Source organism: Erythrolamprus reginae, chromosome 1 (assembly GCF_031021105.1).
Source record: "Erythrolamprus reginae isolate rEryReg1 chromosome 1, rEryReg1.hap1, whole genome shotgun sequence".
NCBI lineage: Eukaryota > Metazoa > Chordata > Lepidosauria > Squamata > Dipsadidae > Erythrolamprus > Erythrolamprus reginae.
In genome coordinates, this window is record NC_091950.1 from 412,787,844 (window position 1) to 412,813,571 (window position 25,728).

Genomic DNA, 25,728 nt, shown 5'->3' on the forward strand with positions numbered 1-25,728 from the left:
CTCGGCTTTAGCCAAACTGAGGAGTCACCACAGTGAAGGAAAGGCACCGGCTACAAAGCGAGCGAGAGGGGAGCCCTTCAGCATGGGAAGGAAGAGGAAGCAGGAAGAAGCAGCTGTTTCCCCCTCTTGCTCGCCTGGTTTTCTCTGGCGCAGTGTATAGGAGGCAGCCTTGCGCCGGGTGTATGGCAGGCGCGTGCTCCTCGCTGCCTCAAGGTCCCTTAAAAAAAAAAACAACTTAAGTTTCATTTTTAAAATTCCCCTCCTCACCTTTGTTCGGCAAAGCGAACAAAGGACAGTGACAGTCCTCCTCCTCTTCTTCTTCCTCTTCCTCCCACTCAAATTTTGAGCTTTTATTTCTTTCCTAATGGGTTTGCACACATTATTTGCTTTTACATTGATTCCTATGGGAAAAAGTGCTTCTACTGAAACTTTTCTACTTAAGAACCTAGCTACCGAACGAATTCAGTTCTTAAGTAGAGGTCCACTGTATGCCGTTCTTCTCCAAGCTAGGAAGGTATATAAAGATTGGCACCACTTTTCCAGCTCTGAATGCCATCAAGTTGTCCATGTGTTGGAATCTCTAGCTTGATTAGAGGGAAGGGTCAAAAAAGGGCCCATGTTTAGAGTCACTTTCCCCAGGAATCCTTGAAGCCCTATCGCCATTCCCAAAGAAATGTAGGCAGTCTGGCCAGATCCTTGTAAACATAGCTGACTTAGCAACGAACTGTTGAAACTCTTTGTGAGAATTTCTGGTTGCTTTGTCTACCTCCTGCGAATTCATGGAAGATGAATTATCAAAATCTCACAGAAATTGCCACGCTCAAGATTGTGTTTCTTAGTTGAAGGCAGTGGGGTCATTCATTCTGTTATTGAAATATTGTGCATTACCTGCTGATCAAATAAAATCTTATACAGTGGTACCTCATTATACGAACTTAATTGGTTCCAGGAGGAGGTTCGTAAGGTGAAAAGTTCGTAAGATAAAACAATGTTTCCCATAGGAATCAATGTAAAAGCAAATAATGCGTGCAAATCCTTCAGGAAAATCCCAAACTTTAGAAGGGAGGCGAACAGAGGGCAGGGAGGAGCAGCTAAGGGGGGCTGGTGGAAGAAGCAAGGCTAGGCTAAAGGGTGAGTGGGAAGGAAGAAAGGCAAGGGGGGCGCCCCTCCCTTTTCTTTCTTCAAAAGAGTTTCAGTGCCTTTGCAAGCATGCAAAATCTTTACTCCTCTAAGCTGCCCCTCCCTTTTCTTTCTTAAAAAGACACTGTTTCAGTGCTTTTGCAAGCATGCAAAATCTTTACTCCTCCAAGCTACCCCTCCCTTTTCTTTCTTAAAAAGACACTGTTTCAGTGCTTTTGCAAGCATGCAAAATCTTTACTCCTCCAAGCTGCCCCTCCCTTTTCTTTCTTCAAAAAAAGGGGGGGGAAAGAAACCCCTTCATCCCAGCAGCAGCTGCTTGGGTTCGGAAGGTGAAAATAGTTCGGAAGAGGCAAAAAAATCTTAAACACCAGGTTCGTATCTTGAAAAGTTCGTTAGAAGAGGCATTCGTAAGATGAGGTACCACTGTATTTTGCAATTTAAATTTATTTTTCCATGGCCTACTTTCTGGAGATCAAGAGGCGGATTCTTTTGGTATGCCACCTTTTTGTGGGATGTTATAAACGCTGTGGCTCGGTGGCTAAGAACCTGAGCTTGTCAATAAAGAAAGGTCAGCAGTTCAAATCCCCAGTGCTGCATAACAAACTCTTTACTTACCCCAGATTCTGCCAATTTAGCAGTTCAAAACCATGTAAAAATGCAAGTAGAAAAATAGGGAAAGTAACATCCCGTGAACTTTCAGCATTTAGTCATGCCAGCCGCATGACCACGGAATCGTCATCAGTGTATTTTCCAAATTATCCAATCTAAAATAGCATTTGTCCTTTGAAAGTGTTTGGTACCTTCAAAGTAATTATCTGTGGCTGTAACACAAATCGCACATATCTTTAAATCCTTCCTTGTTCTCTCCACATGTAAATAACCAGCCACTGAATTGGGGTTTTTTTGTACAATAGATTTAATATACATATAAAAAACAAACAAACAAATATATAGTCAGGCATTTTAAGCAATGCATACATTCTTTGTATCTGCATGTCCAGATAAATTGAAGGCAAAACCTAGGAAAAATTAAGTTGTCTGTCTTTGGTAGTTCACCTAGCATTTTGCCTTGGCATGACAAAGCCTCACAGGATAATGAAAAAGAAAGCTTGCAGATAGCTCATTTAATGGAAGTCTTCAGGCAGGAATTCAAAAGTTTAAGGATGCTCGGAAACAAACTTTTGCTGGAAAATTAAGGCCTCCCTGGGAAAGGATATATCCCTGCTCAATGAACTGTCCATCCTGTGTTGGAGGCTTCAAGAAACTTCCCTGCTCCTATCTTGTAAGATCATGAATGGTCCCTTTATAGCCCGTGGACTTTGACTCCTGAAATCCCTGAGCCAGCTATGATGTTCCTGAGTTCTGCCAGCTCAGGAATTCTGGAGTTGAAGTCCACAGGCCATAAAGGGGGCCATAGTTGCCCATCCCTATTGCAAGATGAACAACGCAGGGTCGGCGTCTTAATTTACACAACAAAAGCTGCTCAAGATTTTACCAGCATTTTATCAAACATGAGAATTACTGTCTTATTTTACACAGCACCGATTTTGCTGGTGGCTCCGGAGACAAGAGAATATACAGTAGTACCTCTAGATACGAGTTTAATTCGTTCCAGAAGGGAGCTTGTATGTCGAACAACTCGTATCTGGAACAAATGGCTTTAGACTTTGTTTTTCCCCTCCGAGATAACCAGAAGCAAGGATTCTTGCGCCACCAAGTGGACGCTCGGCTCGTATCCCAAATTTGAGCGCGGGTCTCGAAAAGACATTTCTCTCCCCTCGTGGCTCGTATCTTGGAATACAGTACTCGCATGTGGAGCAGCTCGTATCTAGAGGTAGTACTGTACTGTGAATATACCCTCATGCACACACTTATATACACATGGATTCCCGTCTGTGCATGCAACCTACCCACTAGTTTAAAAAAAGCAATCTCAAAAGATATACATGAATAGCACATAGCAGCTTACATCCAATTATGTACAAAGTTTCACAGTTAAGAGCTTTCTTTTTTGAAAAAGCTATTCCACAACTTTGGAACACACACCTAGTCTGATGGGGGTTTTTTTCTATAAATAATACCTTTACAAATTCAAAGTGGTCCATATTTGAGGACTTGGTGATCTAGTCTCAGGAAATAAAGCCATGTTAGAAACATGTGGACCACTGAAGCCCAAAGGGCTTTTAAAAGCCTGACGCTCTTTAATTCATTTCCTATTGGGGTTTTTTTTTTCTAACTCCGGTAGGAAAGGAAAGAGATGATGGCTGAAGGAACAGGCAAGGTCTCCACTTTTCTTGTAGGCATCACCCGTCTGACAGCCATCCGACACAAATGCTGGAGGCTGGGAATGTGCTTCGGAGAGGTCCAGAAATACACACTTCCGTCCTGTGTTCTGGGGGGCGGGGGGAAGAGAAAGAGAAAAAATATATATATACACAGAAATAAATTAAGTGCCATGCATTTGCTTTGATCTCCAAGAAATACTACAGACTGCAATTCTCATCCTCAGCTGGAAGGGGATGGAATACAATCTCTATAGAGCAGTGATGGAGAGCCTTTTTTTCCTCGAGCGCCCACACCCATAATTCAATGCCTTGGGATGGCGAAAAAACCTTCCCCCAACCCCCTCTAGAGGCTGGAAATGGCCTGTTTCCTAACTTCTGGTTGGCCCAGTAGGCGCGTGTTTCGCCCTCCCTAGGCTTCTCTGGAGCTGGGGGAAGGTAAAAGCGCCCTCCCCATCCTCCCGGAAGCTCTCTGGAAGCCAGAAATGCACTCCCAGAGTCTCTGTATGAGCCAAAAATCAGCTGGCCGGCACACACATGCATGTTGGAGCTGAGCTAGGACAATTGCTCATGTGCCAGCAGATATGGCTCCGCATGCCATAGGTTTGCCATCACTGCTATAGAGCAATCTTTCTTGACCTTGGCCACGTTTAAGATGTTGAACTTCATCTCCCAGAATTCACCAGTCAGTATGAGTGTAAAGTGTGGCTCTGTGAGGTATACTGGGTGCCCAAAGAAGGGCACAATAACACCCTTGCTCTGTGAACTGCATTGGGTGCTGGTTTGCTTCCAGGTTTAATTCAAGATGTTGGACATCACCCATAAAGCCCTACATGGCATAGGGCTAGGCTACTTAATAAAACTGGTTTTGCTCTATTGTATCAGCCTGTCTCACTAACCAGGTAGGGAAGGTATGTTGTAAACCAGTCAAAAAGACCCAACTAGTGGGGTATAGGAAGAGAGCCTTCCCCTACATTATGGCCCCTGGCTTTCTGTTAAAAGAGTCAAAATTTGGCTCTGCGGACTTGCCTGGGAGGCACAAAAGACCATCCAATCAATTGACCAATTTTAACAATTAAATTGCCTGTCAAATTCTTTTAAAGAAAACCAAATTAAGATGTTTTATAGATGGCATTTGCCACCAAATAGAATTTCAAAAATGTTTCAAACTCAGTCACCTAATTGTTGGTAGTGCAAAACAGAAATAGGTAATTATTATCACACTTGGTGGACATGCTCAAAAGCAAAAGAATACTGGAATTTAATAGAAAAATGGTTAAGAGAAGTAACACAGCAAGAAATTAAGAAAACACCAGAATTTTTCTTATTAGGTATATCAAATAACAAATATAAAACAGATATATATTACTTAATAGTTCATATATTAGTAGCCGCTAGGATAGTCTTTGCTCAAAAATGGAAAGAAATGGAGATTCCAAAAGAAGCAGAAATACTTAAGAAAGTCTTAGAATGTGCTGAGCTCGACATGATGACGAGGCGGTTAAATAATCAAGAAGATTCAGAATTTTACGATATTTGGCAGAAGGTATATACTTGGTGGGATAAAAAGAAAAAGATGTAAGCTTATTGTTATATTATTTTGAAAATTTGAATTTCATAGAAAAAACTTATTAGATTGTGATTACCTATAATGTAAATGTGATTTCTTTTTCTCGTATCTTCTTTATTTCAGTTTGATTTAATCTACAAATTAAGAATTTCTATATATATTCTTATAAACTTTTAGATGTGCTTTTATGTAGTGTCTTATAATAGATATTTTAATATATTTTTTAGACGGTGTTAAACAATAATAAGATCTTTCTTCTTTTTATATAATGAAGACTTCTATTTTAAGCGGAGCGATTGTAGCTCCACTAAATGTTATATGTTGTGTTTGTTATGTTTGTCTGAGAGAAACAATAAAAAATATTTTTAAAAAACAAACAAACAATTAAATTGCCTTCTGGGAATTTTGTGACCCTTTGTATGATGTTATAATTTTAAGTTTTTAAATCCTAAATTAATTTCAATATTTTAATTCTAATTTTATATGCTATTTTATATTTTACTGTACATCATCCAGGGCTCCTCTTTGAGGAAGGAGGGCAATCTAGAAATACAAAACATTACATATACACATTTCTTAGCTCTTGCTAGAGAACAATGAGTTAGATCCAGAAAACCCATCTAACTCATCTGCTGCCAAGGTTATTAATACCCCCAGCTAATGATTATGCAATTTCTGTGATACCAAAATACTATGTTAAAAATAGCCAGACCTTGAGAGACTGCCAATCTTGGTTAATTGTAGGATGCCCTTCAAACTTGCAAGGGCACAACGGAACCTGTTTGATTTTATGGGGTCAGAAAAGGACTTGGCAGGTGGGCACACTTTGTATTTTGCGTTGGGTTCCTGGAGGGTGTAAAGGTGGGATCTAAAGCTAATGAGTAAGTTAAAATGGTAGCTCCTTTTTTGAGAATTTAAATTTTATGCAACGAACTGCCTTGTTCCAGCATTGTGGTATATTAGCCCTGTTTTAGGATGAAAGCCCGATGACCCAGTCATTCACTCCTTCAACCCACTGAATTGTTGTGGTGGCGAAAACAGAAAGAGGAAGGTTGGACTGCCATTTGTCCAAAATGGTATAAAGCACAAGTTGGCTCTTCTATGACATGTGGACTCCAACTCCCAGAATTCCTGAGCTAGCATGATTGGCCCAGGAATTCTGGGGGTTGAAGTCCATAAGTCTTAGAAGAGCCAACTTTGCCGACCCCTGGTAAAGGGCCTCCTGCTTAAGCAGTGGGGTGGACTAATGACCTACAAGGTCCCTTCCAACTCAAACAAACAGAACAAGAATATCATGTATGTTTGTCACCTCGAATTACTTGTAAATAAAAGCTGGATAAAAGTCAAATGAACAGACAGGCAAACAGTAAAAGTCAGTCATTGTAAATGTATAATATTTTCTCTTAACAAAGTCTCCTTACCCAGCAGCTAAAACACTGCCATCAGTAGAAAAGGCACAGCAAAGTCCATTCTTTAAAGGTGCAACTTGCACAGGGTAATCCTCATCAATTCTCCAGAACCGAACCAGCCTGAAAGAAACAGCAGCAGGCTAATTAAAGACCTGATTGAGATGTTTCTTGCAAATTGTTTTGCCTATCCCATGCATAAGAGAGCTCCTAGAGGGTTCTCGAAGGACCCATGAAAGGACACAGATACAGTTTTGGTGTGCCTTTAGATCAGCCAACTGGATGCAAAGTGTAAAAATAGTTTTGAGTCCAGGCCAGAACTGTAACCCAAGTTAAGTGCCTAAGACAAGACCCTTCCCAGTTCTAATGAAGATAAAGAGCAGAAAAGGGAGGAAACATTCAGACTTGTAAGATTTTGTTCTTTAAAACCTTATAATAAAAGTGGCATTAGCTTGTATACTTTGTTTTCCTGGTCTGGTCTACTTGGGAGGGCTGACACCTGCTAAGTGACAAACCATGATACCCTAGTTCCCCCAAAATAAAACCTCCCCTGATGATAAGCCTAATCGAGCTTTTGAGTGCATGGCAATAAGGCCAAGTGCTTATTTCAGAGGTTTTTTTAAAAAAAGGACAGGGTCTTACTTTCAGGGAAACACGGTATTTAAACTACAATAACTAGTTTATGCTAAATACTCATCCAAAGGCAAAAAAATGGCTTCCCATAACATGCAAATGGAACCATTGCAACTCAGCAGCAATCCAAAGTAATGTACACCCTTTATAGGAGCGAAAGGGAATTGTATTTCTTGCTGAAGCTTGTTTTTGTTCAGTGTTTGAAGTCTCATCCTTCCACAGAGTTTTAGAGGTGGGCAGGGGACTGTCCCCTTGTACCTCAAACAAATTTAAGGGTTGTTTTGTGAAGTATGCAACTATAATTGGCCATTGCCAAATTATGAGGTACCTAATTGTCTTATTTAAAAATGGACTTCCATTTTATGCATGGTTTGTCTGGGATATATGATTGTTTTTATATTAAGGGATTTAAACTGTTTTTAATCATTGGATTTGTACTGTGTTTTATTGTTGTGAGCCGCTCCGAATCTCCAGAGAGGGGTGGCATACAAATCTAATTAATAATAATACTAATAATACTACTACTACTAATTGTTCTGCCGGCGTGTCTCAACCGCCTGTAATTACAGGGTAATTAGTCCAGGAAGACACACACCACACGATAAAAGGAAAACCCAAAAGTTTTTATAAATAGAAAAACAGAAATAGCTCCCTTTTTAAATGTCAAAGGGATTTTCTGGTACACACAAGGCACAGGTTAAATGCAGTCCAATTGTTCACCCAATAACTGGGAAATTGAGTCCAATTCTAAAGTCCAGAGAGTCCACACACACAATCCTGAAGAGCAAAAACCACAATCTTGACGAAACAATGAATCAGATAAACTACCATGAGGCTAAAACACCAGGCTGCACTTTCATCTGTAGCACTAATTACAGCATGCCCACCCAACCACAGGTGGCCTCATTTTCTCTTGTAATAATCCTTCAGTTGTTGTCTCCTATGCATCACTCTACGCATGCATGGATGTGTTATTAATTCTTGTTCAGAATCCAGGGATGATACAGATGATTGATCTCCTCCTGGGCTGTCTGCCAAACTCCCCTCTTCCCTGTCACTCACACTTCCTTGGTCAGAGGAGACTTTGTCGGGAGATTCTACTGGGAGCAAAACAGGCCTGTGGCATGTGGATGTTTCCCCCACATTCACCTCCACATCGCTTGGGGCAGGTGCTGGGCCAGAGCTAACCACAACACTAATAATAATACTTTAGTATGTTCAAACCCAAATCTTGCCTTATCCAATTTATGCATTTTTTACTCAAGTGTCCCAGGGGTGTAAAACACAAAGTCCGTGTGCTAGATTTGGCCTGCAATGTGGTTGGATCTGGGCTGCGGGACCATCCTGGAAAATGTAAGGAGGCAGCCCAAATCGCTTCGGCCTAGTCTACCCAATTGAAAGAGGAAAGATCAGGCCAATATCACTTCGGCCCAGTCTACCGAGTGTAAAGAGGAAACATGCCAGCTGTCAAGCCTGAATTTGAACGGGGTGTGGGATTGTTTGTATCCCTTGGATACCCTGGCATGTATTCAATTTGGCATAGCTTGGAGCTGGAGGGGGGATGGAGCCTTCAGTCAAAACATCATTCCTAGCTGGTGAGTCAACCACATTCCACCGACAGGCTGACTGGGGGAGGAGGAAAGAGTTGTCGCCACGCAACCAGTTCCCATCTTGGTTGGATAATGTGACAATTGTTTTAGAAACTTAATAAACTGGCAACGTGAGAAAATATTATTTTACTGAAAGAGTAGTAGATCCTTGGAACAAACTTCCAGCAGACGTGGTTGGTAAATCCACAGTAACTGAATTTAAACATGCCTGGGATAAACATATATCCATCCTAAGATACAAATACAGGAAATAGTATAAGGGCAGACTAGATGGATCATGAGGTCTTTTTCCGCCATCAGTCTTCTATGTTTCTATTTATATTGGAGTGAAAAGCCTGCGAGCTTCAACACTGGCTTTTCACCAATAGCGCCAAGATAGTTTATGTAAATAAATTTGTTATTTGAGGAAAGCAATGCCTCCCTCGGAGTTCTGCTTGTGATGGGTGCATTCCTTGGAACTTGGCACCAGCAGTTTTGGGGAGTGGTGTCAAGCTGGCCACCCCACCCAGTTGGCCACACCCCCTCCCAGATCAACCACATCCGATGCAGCCCTCAATGAAATGGACTTTGACACATCTGCTCTGGACTCTATGGAGATTCTCAATCATTTAGGTTGTGTTTGCACAGGTGTTTTTTTCAAAAGGAAACTGGATTTTCCTCACCTAGAACTGAAGAAGCTTGGACGAGACGCAAATATTTTCAAGAAAGAAAGAAAAAGAGAGAATCCCCTTGGCCTTTCTGAAAAAGCACCTTTGGAACTTCTATTCAGCTGTATTTGTGGAAAGCCTTACAGGAGAACAATGGGCTCTGGGCTTCTCTTTCTTTTCCTGGAGATCATGAAATGGAGAGCCTTCTCTCTAGCACGCGCTAAACTAATGTGTTGCCAACCAGCACAAATCCCAGTGAAAGATTGCAATTGTACTTTAAGGCAATGTTTCCCAACCTCGCTTCAGGACTCAGCTGGAAAGCGGCGAGAGCGAGCGCCAGCGAACGGCTTGTCCGCCGCCTGCCTGCCCGCTAGCGAGGAGCCGAAGATTGGGGGCGGCGCGGCTGTTTTAAAACGTCGCCGCTGGCATGGGAGGCTTGCCAGCACCCCCCGGACCCCCAACCCGGGTTTGGGGGGCTGCTAGGAAGCCGCCCATGCCGGCGGCGACGTTTTAAAACAGCCGCGCCGCTTTCCAATGAGTCCCGAAGACAAACGTCAAACTTCCGCGTTTGTCTTCGGGACTCATTGGAAAGCGGCGCGGCTGTTTTAAAACGTCGCCGCCGGCATGGGCGGCTTGCCAGCACCCCCCAGAACCCGGGTGGCCGGACGAGCAGCGAGCAAACGGCGGGTGGCCGGGCGAAGGGCGGGCGAGCGGGTGCTGGGGAGGGCTTCTCGCCCTCCCGCCAGCAAGAGGGGGAGCGAACGGCGTGGGCAGGCTGCGGACAAGCCGTTCGCTCGGGCCGCTTCCCAGCTGAGTACTCAGCTGGGAAGCGGCCGAGCGAAGCGGCAGCAGCGAGGAGTTTGCATGGGCGGTGGGGAAACTCCTCACTGATGCCCGCCAAGAGGGGGAAGACCTAGGGAAGCCGCCCAGCAGCTGATCTGCCCGGTGCCATCTACGCATGCGTGCCCATAGAAAAAAGGGCACGCATGCGCAGATGGTGTTTTGACTTCCGGGTTGAAAAATCGCAAATTAGCCTGTTCGCAATGGTCGGGGACGCAATAACCGGGGGATCACTGTATATGTAGTGTTAGTGCATGATATGACTGTATGTATGTTTTTTATATTGGGGTTCCTTGTTTTTAGATTTTTTTAAATGTACAATTGCTATTTTAGATTTTAAATTATTAGATTTGTCAATACATAATGTTCTTTATCACTGTTGTGAGCTGCCCCGAGTCTACGGAGCGGAGCAGCATACAAATCTAATAAATAATAATAATAATAATAATAATAATAATAATAATAATAATAATAATATAATAATAATTAGGCATTGCACTTCATTAAACTCTTGAGTTTTCCCCCCTTTTCTTTTCTAATATGAACTAACCTTTGCCACTTAATGACTAAGGGGCTGACTATAGGCACTGAGTCACAACAGTTCTGTTTTATTTCCTGAATGGGTGTATTTTCTGATAGGAAGCATGCCAAAGGATTCTGGGAGTCGAAGTCCACAGGTCCTAAAGGGGCCATGGTTCCCCATCTCTGATCTAGATTACCCCACAACTTTCCCAGGTGTGGCTGATTAGAATACAAGGCTAATCCATTCCATGACAGCAAGCAGCAACATTTGTTAAATCCTATCCTTGAGCATAACAGCTGACACCCTTTCTTGATTTTTAAGAGAGCTTTCAAAGCTTTTTAAAAACCTGACTTTAAAAAAAAATCATTTGAGATACAGTGATACCTCGTCATACAAACTTTTCGAGATACAAACCCGGGGTTTAAGATTTTTTTGCCTCTTCTTACAAACTATTTTCACCTTACAAACCCACCGCCCGCAGCTGGGAAACCCCACCTCCGGACTTCCATGTTTTTGTGATGCTGCAGGGGAATCCCAGCAACACAAAAACGGGCACTTCGCTGGCAACGGAAGTCCGAAGGTGGGGTTTCCCAGCGAGGGAAGCCTCAGTGAAATCACAGCATCGCAAAAACACAGAGGTCCGGAGGTGGGGTTTCGAGGACTTCAGTGTTTTTGCGATGCTGCAATTTCACTGATGCTCCCTTTGCTGGGAAACCCCACCTCCGGACTTCCGTTGCCAGTAAAGCGCTCGTTTTTGCGATACTGGGATTCCCCTGCAGCATCTCAAAAACACAGAAGTTCGGAGGTGTGGTTTCCCATGGAGGGGAGCCTCAGGGGAAATGCCAGCAGCGCAAAAATGGGCGCTTCGGCTGGCAAAAGGAGTGAATTTTGGGCTTGCACGCATTAATCACTTTTCCGTTGATTCCTATGGGAAACATTGTTTTGTCTTACAAACTTTTCACCTAAAGAACCTCGTCCCGAACCAATTAAGTTTGTAAGACAAGGTATCACTGTATTTGCCTCTTTTGCTGTCAAGTATAACACTATCTTGCCTCTGGCTCAGTTACTGCTCAGGCAGCTGCTGTGCAAAACAAAATTATAAATAAATGATTATATTTTAATCTGCTTATGAAAGATCATCTTTAATGGCAGTTAGGGCCGTATTTTTCTCATCCACTTAAATGAGCCAGTGCCAGGGTTTAATGAACAAGATTATTTTCCCGACCAGCAAGAACTAGCAAAATCCAGCATGCTTCATTATATGCTTCGGTTATACGTACTTATCATCAGCAAGTGTTGCAATATGCAGCCCGTCATGACTGAAAGATACAGATCTGACCCAGCGGTCATTTGCTCCTCCGGCAAATATTGGAGTTGGAGGGGGAAACAGATGCCTGTGGACAAAAATGAAACTTTATATATCAGAGCTTTGGAAGCAGTTGCATTTTATTCACTGTATTTTTTGGAGTCTAAGATGCACTTTCTCCCCCCAAAGAGGATGAAAATTTGGGAGCGTCTTATATACCGAATGTAGCCCCGCCTGGCTTCTGAAACAGAGGTTTTGGAGGCTGGGGGGGAAATCCTCTGAAATTGAGTTTTCGGGGGCTGGAAAAATCCTCGAAAACTGGAGGTTTCAGAGTCTGGAAAAATCGTCTGAAATTGAGGTTTCAGGGCTGGGGGAAAAAGCATCTGAAACAGAGGTTTTAGGGCTGAAAAAAGGCCTCTGAAACAGAAGGTTCAGAGGTTGGTAAAGCAAGGCGCAGAGCTCGCTACCAACAAACCAATTAGGTCCCAAAGAGCTGGCCTTCTCCGGGTCCCATCGACAAAACAATGCCGTCTGGCAGACCCCAGGGGAAGAGCCTTCTCTATGGCGGCCCCAGCCCTCTGGAACCAACTCCGCCCGGAGATTAGAACTGCCCCCACCCTCATTGCTTTTCATAAGCTATTAAAGACCCACCTATGTCATTAAATGAACTGTTGTAAATTGAAGACCACCTGTATTGACGTGCAGAAGTCAATAAATTTCTACCAGCTTTAACAGTTTGCAGAATCCTAAGTCTCCAAAATGGACCAGAGCTTCCCTATGTTCTTTTGACCTTAACAATTCTTCCCACTGCTGCCCCATAAGAAGCAGCCATCAGTGTTTATAGGTGTTTCCAAACTGCCCAGGGAAAGGGGTTGTTATTTTTTTTAGGGGAGTGAAGTCTGAGGTGCAGAAAATCTCAAGACAGAAAAAGGAGGGCAAGTTACATTCTGCACGAACAAAATCGAACACACCCGATTGTACCCCTATTGTCATCGCTTTGCGCTTACCCATGATGATTGGGGAATTCTGGGAGTTGGAAGTTCATGCATCTCAAAGTTGCCAAAGTTAAGAAAGAGGGGGCCAGACCAAGCAGAGGCTTACCCAAACTCCATCAATATTGCTCCAATATAGGGGTCCCAGATGTAGACACGGGTGTCATAAGATGCAGTAGCCAGCAAGGCTCCATCAGGGGAAAACTCACAGGCTACAACATCGTGGTGATGCCCCTCCAGTTTTCGGACGAGGGTGTATTTATCCATATTCCAAAGGAATACCTGTAATCAAAACAAGGCCGTGTTATAGTTCTGCTCGATTCCAGGGGAAGCATTTTCACATATCCCACCCCCTCCCCCACCCCAGCTCTTTGTACTAATACTTGGAATTAAAATTAAAGGCCAAGCATGATGAGCTACTACAATTAAAGAATACGCTCAATGTCGTACTCAGAATTACAGAAATTAAAGTATACATGCAATGCTAACATGTTAAGTGTTATTCGTAATGTAAGCCAATAATATATAAAGATAAGTGTCAAGTGGAAATTTAACAGTGTAGGGTTCTTAACTGAATGGCATATAATATTTATCTATTTTTAAAATAACCGCAAAAGGGTTAATGTACTAACATCCCCATTCTGTTCAATTATCTACCCCAAATTTAAGAAATATACAGACAGAAAAAAAAAAGGAAGGTTAACATATTGTTACTCCCGTGGAATTCCCTGTGAGTTTAAGACCACTTGTTTACAAGAGGCTTGGATCACCAACGACAGCCTAGGAAGAGAAACAGATACTGCAAGCAAAAACAGGTATTGTCACAGCCAAATGACATGACTTCGCAAAAACAAAAATTAATCCAAGTTATTAAAAGTATGGACATTTTAAGTTTACTTTTAAGCATAAAAATCAAACATTATTGCCAGGCTCTTTCCTTAAATAAGGTTTCAATAAATAAGCATATTTCTACTGGCAGGCATGGCTCAAAGAGAGTTTCACGTGCATTTAAATGTTTTTATCACATTGTGGTCAATTTTAAGCACGTCTGGGAGAATTCTAACTATCCAATTTATACTACACACTTCTGTGTATTTATTTATCAACAGTCTAGCAACGAAAACAAAACTGCACAGAAGATGGGTTGTTATTTTAATAACATATTTTTTAAAAAAAGAATAATATATAGAGTAAATCACTCTGAGCCTTAACACTAGGCAGAGATTTAAACATACAATCGCACAACATAAATTTGTGCACAATATGTAGAATAAGTAAGATCTTTAAGTCTTTGTTATGTTACTGTAACAAAACTTTTGTTAAATCAGCTACAGTAAACTGACCATTGCCTTAAAGTTACAAGACTCCAACATTCCTAGGAATGGATTTAAAACTAAGACATTAAAGTTGATAGGGGTTTTATTTTTCTTTAAAAAGGGGTCAGGGGCTCTCATCAATGAGAAAATAAAAAAGAAAAGAAAGGGGGGGAAAAAAGCAGAAGATGGACATCAACCAGCACCTGCGTACGTACAGTACACCCTGCAGCCGAATGCAAGGTTACTTCGTCCTATGGTAAAGTTCGCCTCCAGCCTGGTAGCCGGAGGTGCCAATCTTTCTGCCCAGCTAACACCATTGTGCGCTTGTCTGAGTGGTGCCAGCTTACCCTCAATCACACCAATATTGCTGCCACCACCTGTGACAGGGAAAGCAAGAAGCTTATGGAAAACACACAGCCTAAAAGATCAAGGCATACATCCACATCTGTTCTGTTTTAAGACTTTACTGGCTAGTCTGCCCTGGATGGACAACTTGGTCAAACGCTGAAAGCCATTGCAGGAGAATTTTAAAAAATTGACTAATAAGCCACAGCACCCACCGAAAGCCAAAACATTCTTTTTTGAAAGAATCTGGCTGGGATATGTCTGTAATTAAGAGCTGTGCAATTACACCGTGCCATAAAATCAGTTCTGAAGCGGTGGCTTTGAAGGAGGATACAAAAACCACACCCCAAACTAAGTTTCTATTTCTGTTTTTTAAAAAATTAATGTTTAACCGAAAAGCTTTAAGGCGGTGAGCCATCCTCACAGCTCATTGCAAGCCTTGGATTTTACTTATTATTTTTCCAGGCTTACAGCCAACCATTTTTAAAGAAATTTAACTCTTTGTGGGAAATGAAGAATTCCCAGTCCCCACAAAACTCTTGACACCATATAAATAAGCCTCAGGAGACACAAGTTGCCCACCCATATACGAGTTCAATCTGGAATTTATTATGATATATATAAAACCCATTCTGACATATGCTTCTCAAAACTTAGTCCCACTGACTAAAACTAATGGCTTCCCTCCCGAGCTAGTTCTACGACTTCCAGTCTTCACAACCTGAGTCTCTCAAGGTGTTTGGCCAATAGCATCACTGACCATTTGCCATCCTGGCTGGACTATCCCATGTTAAAGAACATCTGGAGAGAATCAGGCTGGGGAAGGCCCTTTATGTTGAAAATTAACTTAATTCTGAACTTTGCAGCAGGGCATTGCAATTTTATTTAAAACTAATACTGTATATCATAGTAGCTCTTTACAAGGCACAAGGGTTGCTTGTAGTTAAATACCAACCAGGAATGCTATTGTATTATTAAATAGGAGAGCAGCCCAGGCTTTAGGAGGAAAATATAAGAAGCACCGAGAACAAAAACATGTATTCCTACTAACATTAAACCATTTCTTCTTAAACTGAAATTTGTATTTTATTTGTAAAGAATTATGGAACAGATGGATACATGCAGAGATTCGTTTTCTCTGAATCTAAAAGCAATGCAATGTCAACTCAGTAAGGCGTAACTGAGCAACCTTGTGCTAATTACTGTAAATATTTTGGTCATGCAAATCCTCACATCATCATCAAAGCAGCATGACGCCAAGCACAAACATATTTTATTTTAAGATTCCAAATTATTCTTTGCTCACAACTGAAATACAAGCCGAAGATCACGAAACTTTGATACCTACTGTTTTATTGGTTCCCACAGAACAGAGGATAGAAGAATCAGGAGAAAAAGCACAGCTATACACCCAGTTTGGGTGTCCTCTTAATACTTTCATCATATTTCCTGGAAAAATTAGAGAAGAAAATGGATTGGTATCAATCACTCTCTGAATTATAGTGGTTTGGGGCTTTGTAATTCCTATTGCTTTTTGCCTGCCCGAAATTAAACTAGTTGCGCATTTAAAAAGATTTTAACACCACAATCAAGTAAAAATGATGAAAAATACAAAAAAGTGTTATATTATTGCAAATAGACTAACCCATATCTTATCATGTTCCTGCCTACACATAGGGAATCAAATTTCAATACATCTGAGGTTGAACCAAAGTGGGGTTCACAGGTACAAAACATCATTTCAAAATCCAATTCAATTTATTTAGAACAGTGTTTTTCAATCAGTGTGCCGCGGCACACTAGTGTGCCGTGAGATATAGTCAAGTGTGCTGCGAAGCTCAGAGAGAGAAAGAAAGCAAGAGAGAAAGAAAGAGAAAGAAAGCAAGAGAGAGAAAGAGAGAGAAAGGGAAAGAAAGCAAGAGAGAGAGAAAGAACAAGAGAGAGAGAAAGAGAGAAAGAAAGCAAGAGAGAGAGAGAAAGAGCGGGAGGGAAGGAGAGAGAGAAAGAGCAAAAAAGAGAGGAAGGAAGAGAAAGAAAGAGGGATGGAGAGAGAAAGGAAGAGGAAGGAAGAGAAAGAGGGAGAGAGAAATAGAGTGAAAGGGAGGAAGAGAGAGAATATTTTTGTCCAAACTTTTTTTAGCCTCCCCACCCCACCCCGCTCAAGGTGCCTCAGGGTTTCATAAATGTAAAAAATGTGCCGCGGCTCAAAAAAGGTTGAAAATCACTGATTTAGAACATACTGCTGTAACTGTATAAATGGCTCCCTGGTCTTTTATTACTAAAAGGATCTGTAATATATTTCAGGAAATATAATCTGCCAAGGACCATGTGTAATCTTTAAGAAGCGTGCTACAAGGTACAAACCAAAAAGGGCTACGTCTTTTATATGCCTTTTTTAAAACTTTAGGATAGTATAGCAATTTGTGGTATATTTGTTATATTACAGCAGTGGTGACTTCTACAAGAATTAGAACACCCAAGATTTTGGTGACTGTAGGCTCTATAACACAGTTGTCCCTTTCCCGAAAACATACCATCATCCTTTAGGTCCCACACTCGTAATGTTTTATCTCTTGAGGCCGATACAAGTATCAGGCTGCCATCAGGGGCAAAGGTCAAGTGTCTGACAACTTCAGTATGGTCCATTAAGTTAAGGAGGAGCTTCCCTGTTGGAAAAAAATGCATGTTAATCTTCAAATTGCAATTATTTATTTATTTATTTATTTATTTATTTATTTATTAGGTTTGTATGCCACCCCTCTCTGTAGACTTATGACTCTGTGCTTGATATTCCATAGTTAAGGCAGAGAGGACAAAGATCATTTTAGGAAATTGTTGCAGCTCTTGAGATAGTTTTAAATTGAGAAGCTGCAATAGTTTCCCTTTCTCTATCATTACTTTGTACGTATAATTCATATACTGTACATTTATAAATCTTGAAAAGTAATAGTATCTGTTGTGGGTAGTATCCAAGGCTATGAAAGCCAAATTTTTATATTGTTGTCTCTGCTTACAAGCAATTGAGTGCTATTTTATGTTTTATAATATTAATATATTAATATATTATTAATATATTATTATTCAGTATGGTCCATTAAGTTGAGGAGCTTCCCTGTTGGAAAAAATGCACGTTAATCTTCAAATTGCACATTATTATTATTATTATTATTATTATTATTATTATTATTTATTAGATTTGTATACCATTTGTATGTATTATTATATATAATAATAATAATAATAATAATAATAATAATAAATTGAAGTTTTAAATCCAAAGCATGTGCAATACCCCACCTACAACGTCTACAGAATAGTTCAAACACCCTGCAAATTCTCTTGTGGCAAAATAACAACAACAACAACAACAGATGATATAGGTTTCCACAGTCTTTAGCCAAAATAAGGAATAAATTATTGTACTGAGCTTTTGAGAAACAAAGCATATCTATTTTATCTTCAGTCTCCAGAATTCTCATCCCCCAAAATAGACCTGGAACCATTGGGAAATTCCTAAAATTGTATAGTTAAAATGCAGACTGGACACCCACTGGCCATCCATATTGCCACACAAGACAAGTTTGATGCAGCAGGGATGGGTAGCCATTCTACATGCACTTTGAGTTCTGTTAGCAAGAGGTGGGCATTTTCACAAAATGGCTGCCTGAGAAAACTTGCTTAGTCATAAAATGGCTGACAGGTTAACCATAGCAAGTTACAAAACAGCCATTTTGCAGCCTGTCCCTGACCTTCACCGTAATCCTTCAAATATTTGAAGGCAGTTATTGTACCCTCTCTGGCTGTCTTTTTTTTGAAGCTAAGCAAATCCTTTCAATATCCCTTTGGGTCCTATATTTAACTAATGAGGTATTACACATAACTTATGTTTATTTTGTTTCTTTAAAGAAACCTTTGATCCCAAACAGGCCTCCTTTAAGTCAATATATTTGAGTTATCTATTGGATAAACTTTATTTAAAAAGTGCCAGGATAACTTATCTCCCAAACAGTTTCAAGATTTTAATACAAAAGCCACTGCTTCAACATTTAAGGTTTATGCAGCACTATGCTGTCTGTATTTCAATTTTGAAGAACTGGGCATCAACTTGCATTCAGGTTAAATAAAAGTTAAACTGGATGAAAATTAAGGTTGCAAAGACACTTAGGAAGTGAAATAATTTATACTAAAGGAACACATAAAACAGTGGCTCTCAAGTCTTTTCACTTATTGTATGCCATTCTTGCTCTTCTAAATAAAAAATAAGAATGCTTCTCCAGATATTACCAGCTTCTTTTCCATTCCAATCAACAAAACAAGTATTTTACTGCTTATTTATTAATTAAACAAATAGGTGACTATCAGCAGCCTGCAAAATTGAAAAAAAATCATTATATAATAAAATTCATTACAACACCCCCTCCCATTCCCAATGGCAGCAAGAACACAATTAAATTTGCCATTTGATTAGCTCTATCACCATTCATGATGCCCAGGCCTGCTGACAAATCTGTTAGGGTCTTTCAGAAAAGCAGTAAAGTGGGGCTGGAAGGTGCAAATGCACTTGGGGAAAATGTCCCATAAAGAATGGGCCACCACCGAGAAGGCCCTTTATCATGGCCCAACCAGATGATATTCTCCAATCAATGGCACCTATAACATGCTCTGTCTTCCTGTTCTGGTGGGATGAGTAGAAGTAATAGAGGAGACGTGGTCCTTCAAATAATCTGGTCCTAAGTCATGTAGGTGTAATGCTGGTGGAAGCTGTACTATGGCAACATCTGAAGGGGGCTAATCTCATTGTTAATTTAGAAGGAAAGCAAGACACACGAATTCTGTCAAAATGTCCTTCCTTACCTGTATAGGCATCCCATATTTTGATGCGTCCATTGGCTAAGCCTGTTGCTAATAGAAGCTGATCTTGACCAAATTTGAACCGGTGCCATTCTATATTCAAACATCGACTCTGTTTCTCAGGTACGGAAGACCCAAATGCAAGACTCCAGACTATGTCGCCACAATCTATGACCTGCTCACAGGGTTTATTCTTCTGGTCGCCATCACTGTTCTGCCTTGAAAGCTTGGAATGGTTTAAGTTGGCAAAATTCTTTGCACCGTGCAATGAACTGTGGGTGAAAAAAATAATGGTAAATGTTCTGCAAGAGCAAGGTCCTAAAGGCATGCCAGTTTATTTAAATGTTGTGTGATAAACTGTTATAACATCCCAGCCCTTTGGACTTTTAAGCCCCATGAACATCAAGAAGAACATCACTGACAAGAGACGGTAGCTTTCTAATAAACCCATATTAAAACATTTCTTTATGGAAGTGGTCAGCAGTCAACACTAACATCAATCATCCCATAACAGATAACGGAGAGGGGCGGCATACAAATCTAATAAATTGAATTGGCAGTTCTGTGTCAGCAAAAACTTCAGAAGAAAAGGTTTTAGGGGTAGTGATTTCTGACAGTCTCAAAATGGGTGAACAGTGCAGTCAGGCGGTAGGAAAAGCAAATAGGATGCTTGGCTGCATAGCTAGAGGTATAACAAGCAGGAAGAGGGAGATTATGATCCTGCTACATAGAGTGCTGGTGAGACCACATTTGGAATACTGTGTTCAGTTCTGGAGACCTCGCCTACAAAAAGATATTGACAAAATTGAACGGGTCCAAAGACGGGCCACAAGAATGGTGGAAGGTCTTAAGCATAAAACGTATCAGGAAAGACTTAATGAACTTAATCTGTATATTCTGGAGGACAGAAGGAAAAGGGGGGACATGATCGAAACATTTAAATAGGTTAAAGGGGTAAATAAGGTCCAGGAGGGAAGTGTTTTTAATAGGAAAGTGAACACAAGAACAAGGGGACACAATCTGAAGTTAGTTGGGGGAAAGATCAAAAGCAACATGAGAAAATATTATTTTACTGAAAGAGTAGTAGATCCTTGGAACAAACTTCCAGCAGGCATGGTAGATAAATCCACAGTAACTGAATTTAAACATGCCTGGGATCAACATCCTAAGATAAAATACAGAAAATAGTATAAGGGCAGACTAGATGGACCATGAGGTCTTTTTCTGCCGTCAGACTTCTATGTTTCTATGTATTGAATTGAATCCAATATTTAATATATGAAGAAAGGTGATGAATTTTAGCTAGAAGAAAGCATGTTTGCTCTATCCCTAAGAAAATGGCCACTGCTTTGGACAGAAACAAAGTAGAAGGCATATCAAGGACAAGGTAGAATTAATCCATGTCTTCTGGATTCAAATCCAAATGTCAACCCACTGAGCTACAACTAGCTTGCTTCATCATGAGGAAGTATGATTAAGCCGAAGAACCACATCCTTTTCTTTAGTTCCTCAATCGCTCTCTAAAGCTTATTGGATTGGATCAGGGGTGTCAAATTCACGGGTAGGTTGCATCATGTGCTGGCCACACCCACCCCAGTTTTAGCAAAGGGGGGGAAATTCCTGACGATGCAAATATGACACCTTTGGATTAGATATTCTCTTCTGTTTACAACAGAGCAGCCTTTCCTAACCTGAGAGATTTGGGGAATTTATCCAATATTATTTAGAAGAGCAAAAGGCGGAAGTGCAATCCCCATGAAGGGCAATCCCCATGAAGCCAACGAGAAAAGGCATATTTTGTAAAACATAACATAGCTGCTAGGTAAATTATTTATTTATTGGATTTCTATGCCGCCCCTCTCCGAGTAGTGTGTTATGCAAATTTAGATACTGTGGTTTTTACGTTACACTTAATGTGTCATGATATATGGTATGTTTAAGCAAACCATAATCTATTCTAGCACAATTGTATTTTCCCCCCACTACTATATTGAAGATACCAAAATGCTGATCTGGCAAAATATAACTGAGCTCAATCTCCTATCTTTCCTTTACATTGTATTCAATTTAAATTAAAAAAAAAACTATAATGAGAAGACTGTAGAAAGGTCTCAGAGAAATAAACAAATAGGTTTCTCTGAGCTAGTCATACTCACAAGTTTTTAAGGCACTGAGACCAGGGGACAAGCTTTACTATGCGATGGCCTTGTGACCAAGCGAAGTAGGAGCCATCTGGAGCAAAAGCAACTGTCCAGTTTTCACGGCCACACTTCTTATCAAAAGGAGAAGCTGGAGCTAAGAGTTCTCCTATAGTCCGTGATCTTCCTAAAAAAATAATAATAGTAATAAAGTTCATCATTTGTCAGGCATTCAATAGGCATAACTTCATACCAGAAATTAAATGTTTTGAACAACTGTGCATGGGTAATCCGATTTCGCTTTCAGGTTACCCATGCACAATTCCCCACAACAGCAGAATATTAAAAAATATATAAACACACAATTTCAACGTCAGAAACATGATAAACAACATAAATCTAAGCATAGAATCTATGCATATTAAAAAGAAAATGGCTTGTCGGTTTCAAAAATTACAAGGGACAAAACAGTTTTATTTAGTTTATTATTAGATTTGTATGTATGCTGCAATTCCTCCTGCTACCATCTGCAGCACAAGTTAGATACTACGATTGAGGAGCAGAAACTATGGGTGGGTAATATTTTTGTTGTTGCTGCTGCTTTAAGTGAGATGAGACTTCTGACCACTAAATAGACCAGGAATGCCAAACTCGTCATGACAATGACGGCATACAAATCTAAATAATAAATAAATAAATGTGACATTGCAAGTTTGACACCCGAAAGACAAATCCATGAAGGTTTTGGGCAGCATTGGTGGAAATGGTGTGCTATTGTCCTCTTTCAAAGACAGAGCGAGTGGGCAGATGGTTTCATGCCTAAGGCAGGACCTGAATTCAGGTTTCCCTGCTCCTAGACTAGCACCTTAACCAGTGGACCACACTAGATGTAGAAACTGGGAAGCAATTTATTGCGCTATTTATTCAAACACCACATAAGCTTTAGTATCACTGAAACGCCGTATCACTTTGCAGATGATTTTACAAAAGCAAGCAATCTGCACCCTGTACGTGACTGAGGTCGTCTTACAGTCTTGTTCCTTTCAAGGAGTTGTGAAACTGAATACGGAAGTTTTAGTAACTGTTTATATACTGAGATAATTCATCCATATATACTCCCGGAAATTATGATCTGTCTGCTACAGCAGATCTAAAGTCTCTCTGGGTATCTTAAAGATTAACAAAATTATCAAAAAGATAAAATCCTTAGCTTTTCTATTTACTTGGCTAAGATAATTTATTCCCCTTTAGCGTGTCACAATTTGCATTTCAGTTGAATTCTCATATCCTGGTTTGTTACTTCAAATTACACTGTTTTTATATATACTGTATGCTATAATTTCCTGAAAGGGTGAACAGCACATTATGGGGAACACATAAATTGTCAGAAAAGGAACATTGAAATCATGCTCATGAAAGGAAGAACATCCGTGATATATCAAATGTCTATGGAGATTCTCAGTCATCCAGGTCATAGTTGTCCCAAAAGTGCTTTTTAAAAGGCAAACTGGACTTTGTTTTTTTCCTTGGAGAAGTTCTGCTTCTCATCCAAGCAGTTAATTCAGTTCTGTTCTTCAGAACTGAAGCAGCTGCTTGGATGAGAAGCAAAATACAGTACTGTATCTTCAAGGAAAAAAACAAAGTCCAGTTGCCTTTTGAAAATCACCTTCGAAACATGGTAACAGCAAGCAACACAAAGTATTACTGGCTATTACGCAGGCTGAAGGTAGCATTATGTGCAGATCCAAGTACTGTATAGCCAAAGTTAAAAACTCTTTAACCTTCTGCTACTTATTTTACTTATTGTTGTAAGCTGCCCCGAGTCCTACAGGAGGCATAGAAGTCGAATAAATTAAATTAAATTCTCATTTGATCAATCCCCAACACCAGCCTCTTCCTTACTCCACTCCCATGTTTCTTGTCCTGTGATTGGGCTCTAAGTCCACTCCCACCCGTCTCCATTTAAATTTAGAACCCAAGTGTAAACCACAGCTAATTTCGTTTTCTTCAGCCATGGTGTCTCCAGGTGGTTCTAAACCACCAATCCCTTCTTCCGATCCAAAAATAGGGCCACCATCCACTCATTCTCCAGATGCCTACCAGCTGAAAAACTCCATTTGACAATTGAATCTGCTCAACAGCCAGCATGACAGTCGCTCTGGTCTTGGGACTACAGTCCACGTCATCTCCTTTTTAGTGTGCAAAGGGGAATGGTGGGAAATACCTTTCGGTAGCTGACCACAAAGGCTCCACTGTCAATGTATCCCACCTCCCCATCAATCATCACACCCACATCCTTCAAATAACTGAGAGGTCAGGGGCCACTATTTTTAGAATGGCAGGGCCACAATGGGCAAAGCAAAAGATTCTCTTACAGTGGAGCAATTAGGGTCACCATAACCTTTCTCCCCTAAATAAATGTAGGGCTGCTTCCAATAGCCGCCCAGATGCAATTCCTCAGAAATGGGTTGCATCATTCCTATTACTGCAAAAGCAGCCCGACACCCCTGCAAGCCCACATCAAGTTCCTCTTCTTCTGCTTTGCAAACAGCTTGGTTTTGCTTTCTTTCCCTGTGCCCCAATTACAGGTAGTCCTCAACCTGTGACTGCAATTGGGCCCAAAATGTATGTTAAGTGAGCCATGTGTTAAGTTGAGCTTTGTCCCCCATTTTACGACAATGTTTCCCAGAAGTGAAGCAGTGCAATTGTAAAATTGGTGACTTGGTTGTTAAAAGTGAATTTGGTTTCCCCATTGTCTTCGCTTGACTCTGAGCCCCTGTCACCATCATAAATATGAGTCAGCCATCAAGCATTCAACCGTAAATCACATGAAAGCCACCCTGAGTCCTCAGGAAAGGTGGCCTAGAAATTTGATAAATAAAGTAATAGATAAATAATGACCATGATGGAGATATATATGTGAAAAAAACAGTCATGTCACTTTTTTCAGTGGCAGTGTAGTCACCACTGTTATAAGTCGAGAACAATCTGTATTCCATTTAAGACACAGGGAAAGGCTGACACCTGCATTTATACTATACAAATACACACACACGCCCCAACAATTCCTATTGCACACCACTGTTTATCTATTTTATTTATTTAATTCAACTTCTATGCCACCCAATCCTATTGGGACTCAGGGTGGCTATTATTCTTCGCCCACCATTATTCTTTCCAGGAAAAAAACGAAGCTTTTGTTCATATGGCAGCATATGAACGGCGTTTAATTATTTGGTTTTCTTTTTAAAGTGGCATTAAGGGCTAGCTAGCCTTGCCTGCCCTTCCCCAACCTGGCGCCCGCCAGACTTATTAGTGGCTCTCATTGTCTCCCCAAGAGACAAACCGTGGCTGAGACCAAACCTCAGCTGCAAAACTAAAATAATGGGGGAAATGCCAGATGGATAAAATCGAGCTTACTTACCTGGGAGTTAAGACCGTCCCCAATAAAATTAATGGGATTTCGTTCACCAAGCATGCACGACATGAAGCTACTTTCCTCCCACCCCAAAAAGGTCGATCTATACTCCACTCAATGGATTTCTCCCAACCGTCCCGCCGTTTATTCACTATAACCCTGGCAACGAAACATTTTATTTAGGAAAAAAGAAAGAAAACGTGAAAGGGCTCTTTCTTACCAATGAGCTTCTCGTTAACACTCGGAGGAAAGCTGGCCATCTACGGAGCGGCCCTTCACTCCGGCTCTAAACAAGGTTTATTGAAACAAAAAAAATTAAGAGGCAGATCCGACAGCCTCTCCCGCTCGCAGCCAAAAGAAAGACAGACAAAATGGCCGGCGCGGGAAACCTTATAATGGAGGGGCGTGGCTGGGCCAGGATCCGCCCAGCCACGCCCCTGCGTGAAGGGCGTGAAGCGGGGAAGGGAAGAAGATGCTCGCTCGCGGCTTCCTTTCAGCCGCTTAAACGGGGTGAAATGTCTTGTTTCTTCAGGCTCCCCCCTTTTTTAGTTGCAATGCGATAGGCCCACCAGGGAAGATGCTCTGTTGGAAGAATCTATTGTGTGAAGAAAAGGAGGAATAAAGGCTATTATTAGGGCTAAGGAAATAGCGGAGCCTTTTTTTCACAATACAATTTCGGCATTGATTTCCACTCTGGTTGAACTCTGACAC

The 25,728-nt window shown here is 40.9% G+C and overlaps 1 protein-coding gene across 1 annotated transcript; it reads right to left on the bottom strand.

Moving 5' to 3' along the window:
* Window positions 1-2,027: 2,027 nt before the first annotated feature.
* Window positions 2,028-25,381, bottom strand: WSB1 (WD repeat and SOCS box containing 1). Its single transcript, XM_070735260.1, has 9 exons — window positions 25,238-25,381; window positions 21,618-21,786; window positions 19,465-19,733; window positions 17,145-17,276; window positions 15,959-16,059; window positions 13,059-13,231; window positions 11,932-12,045; window positions 6,414-6,521; window positions 2,028-3,532 (listed from the first exon to the last, which is right to left on the bottom strand). The coding sequence occupies exons 1-9, from the start codon at window positions 25,275-25,277 to the stop codon at window positions 3,373-3,375; spliced, it is 1,266 nt and encodes a 421-aa protein (XP_070591361.1). The 5' UTR covers window positions 25,278-25,381; the 3' UTR covers window positions 2,028-3,372.
* Between the last annotated feature and the right edge of the window lie 347 nt (window positions 25,382-25,728).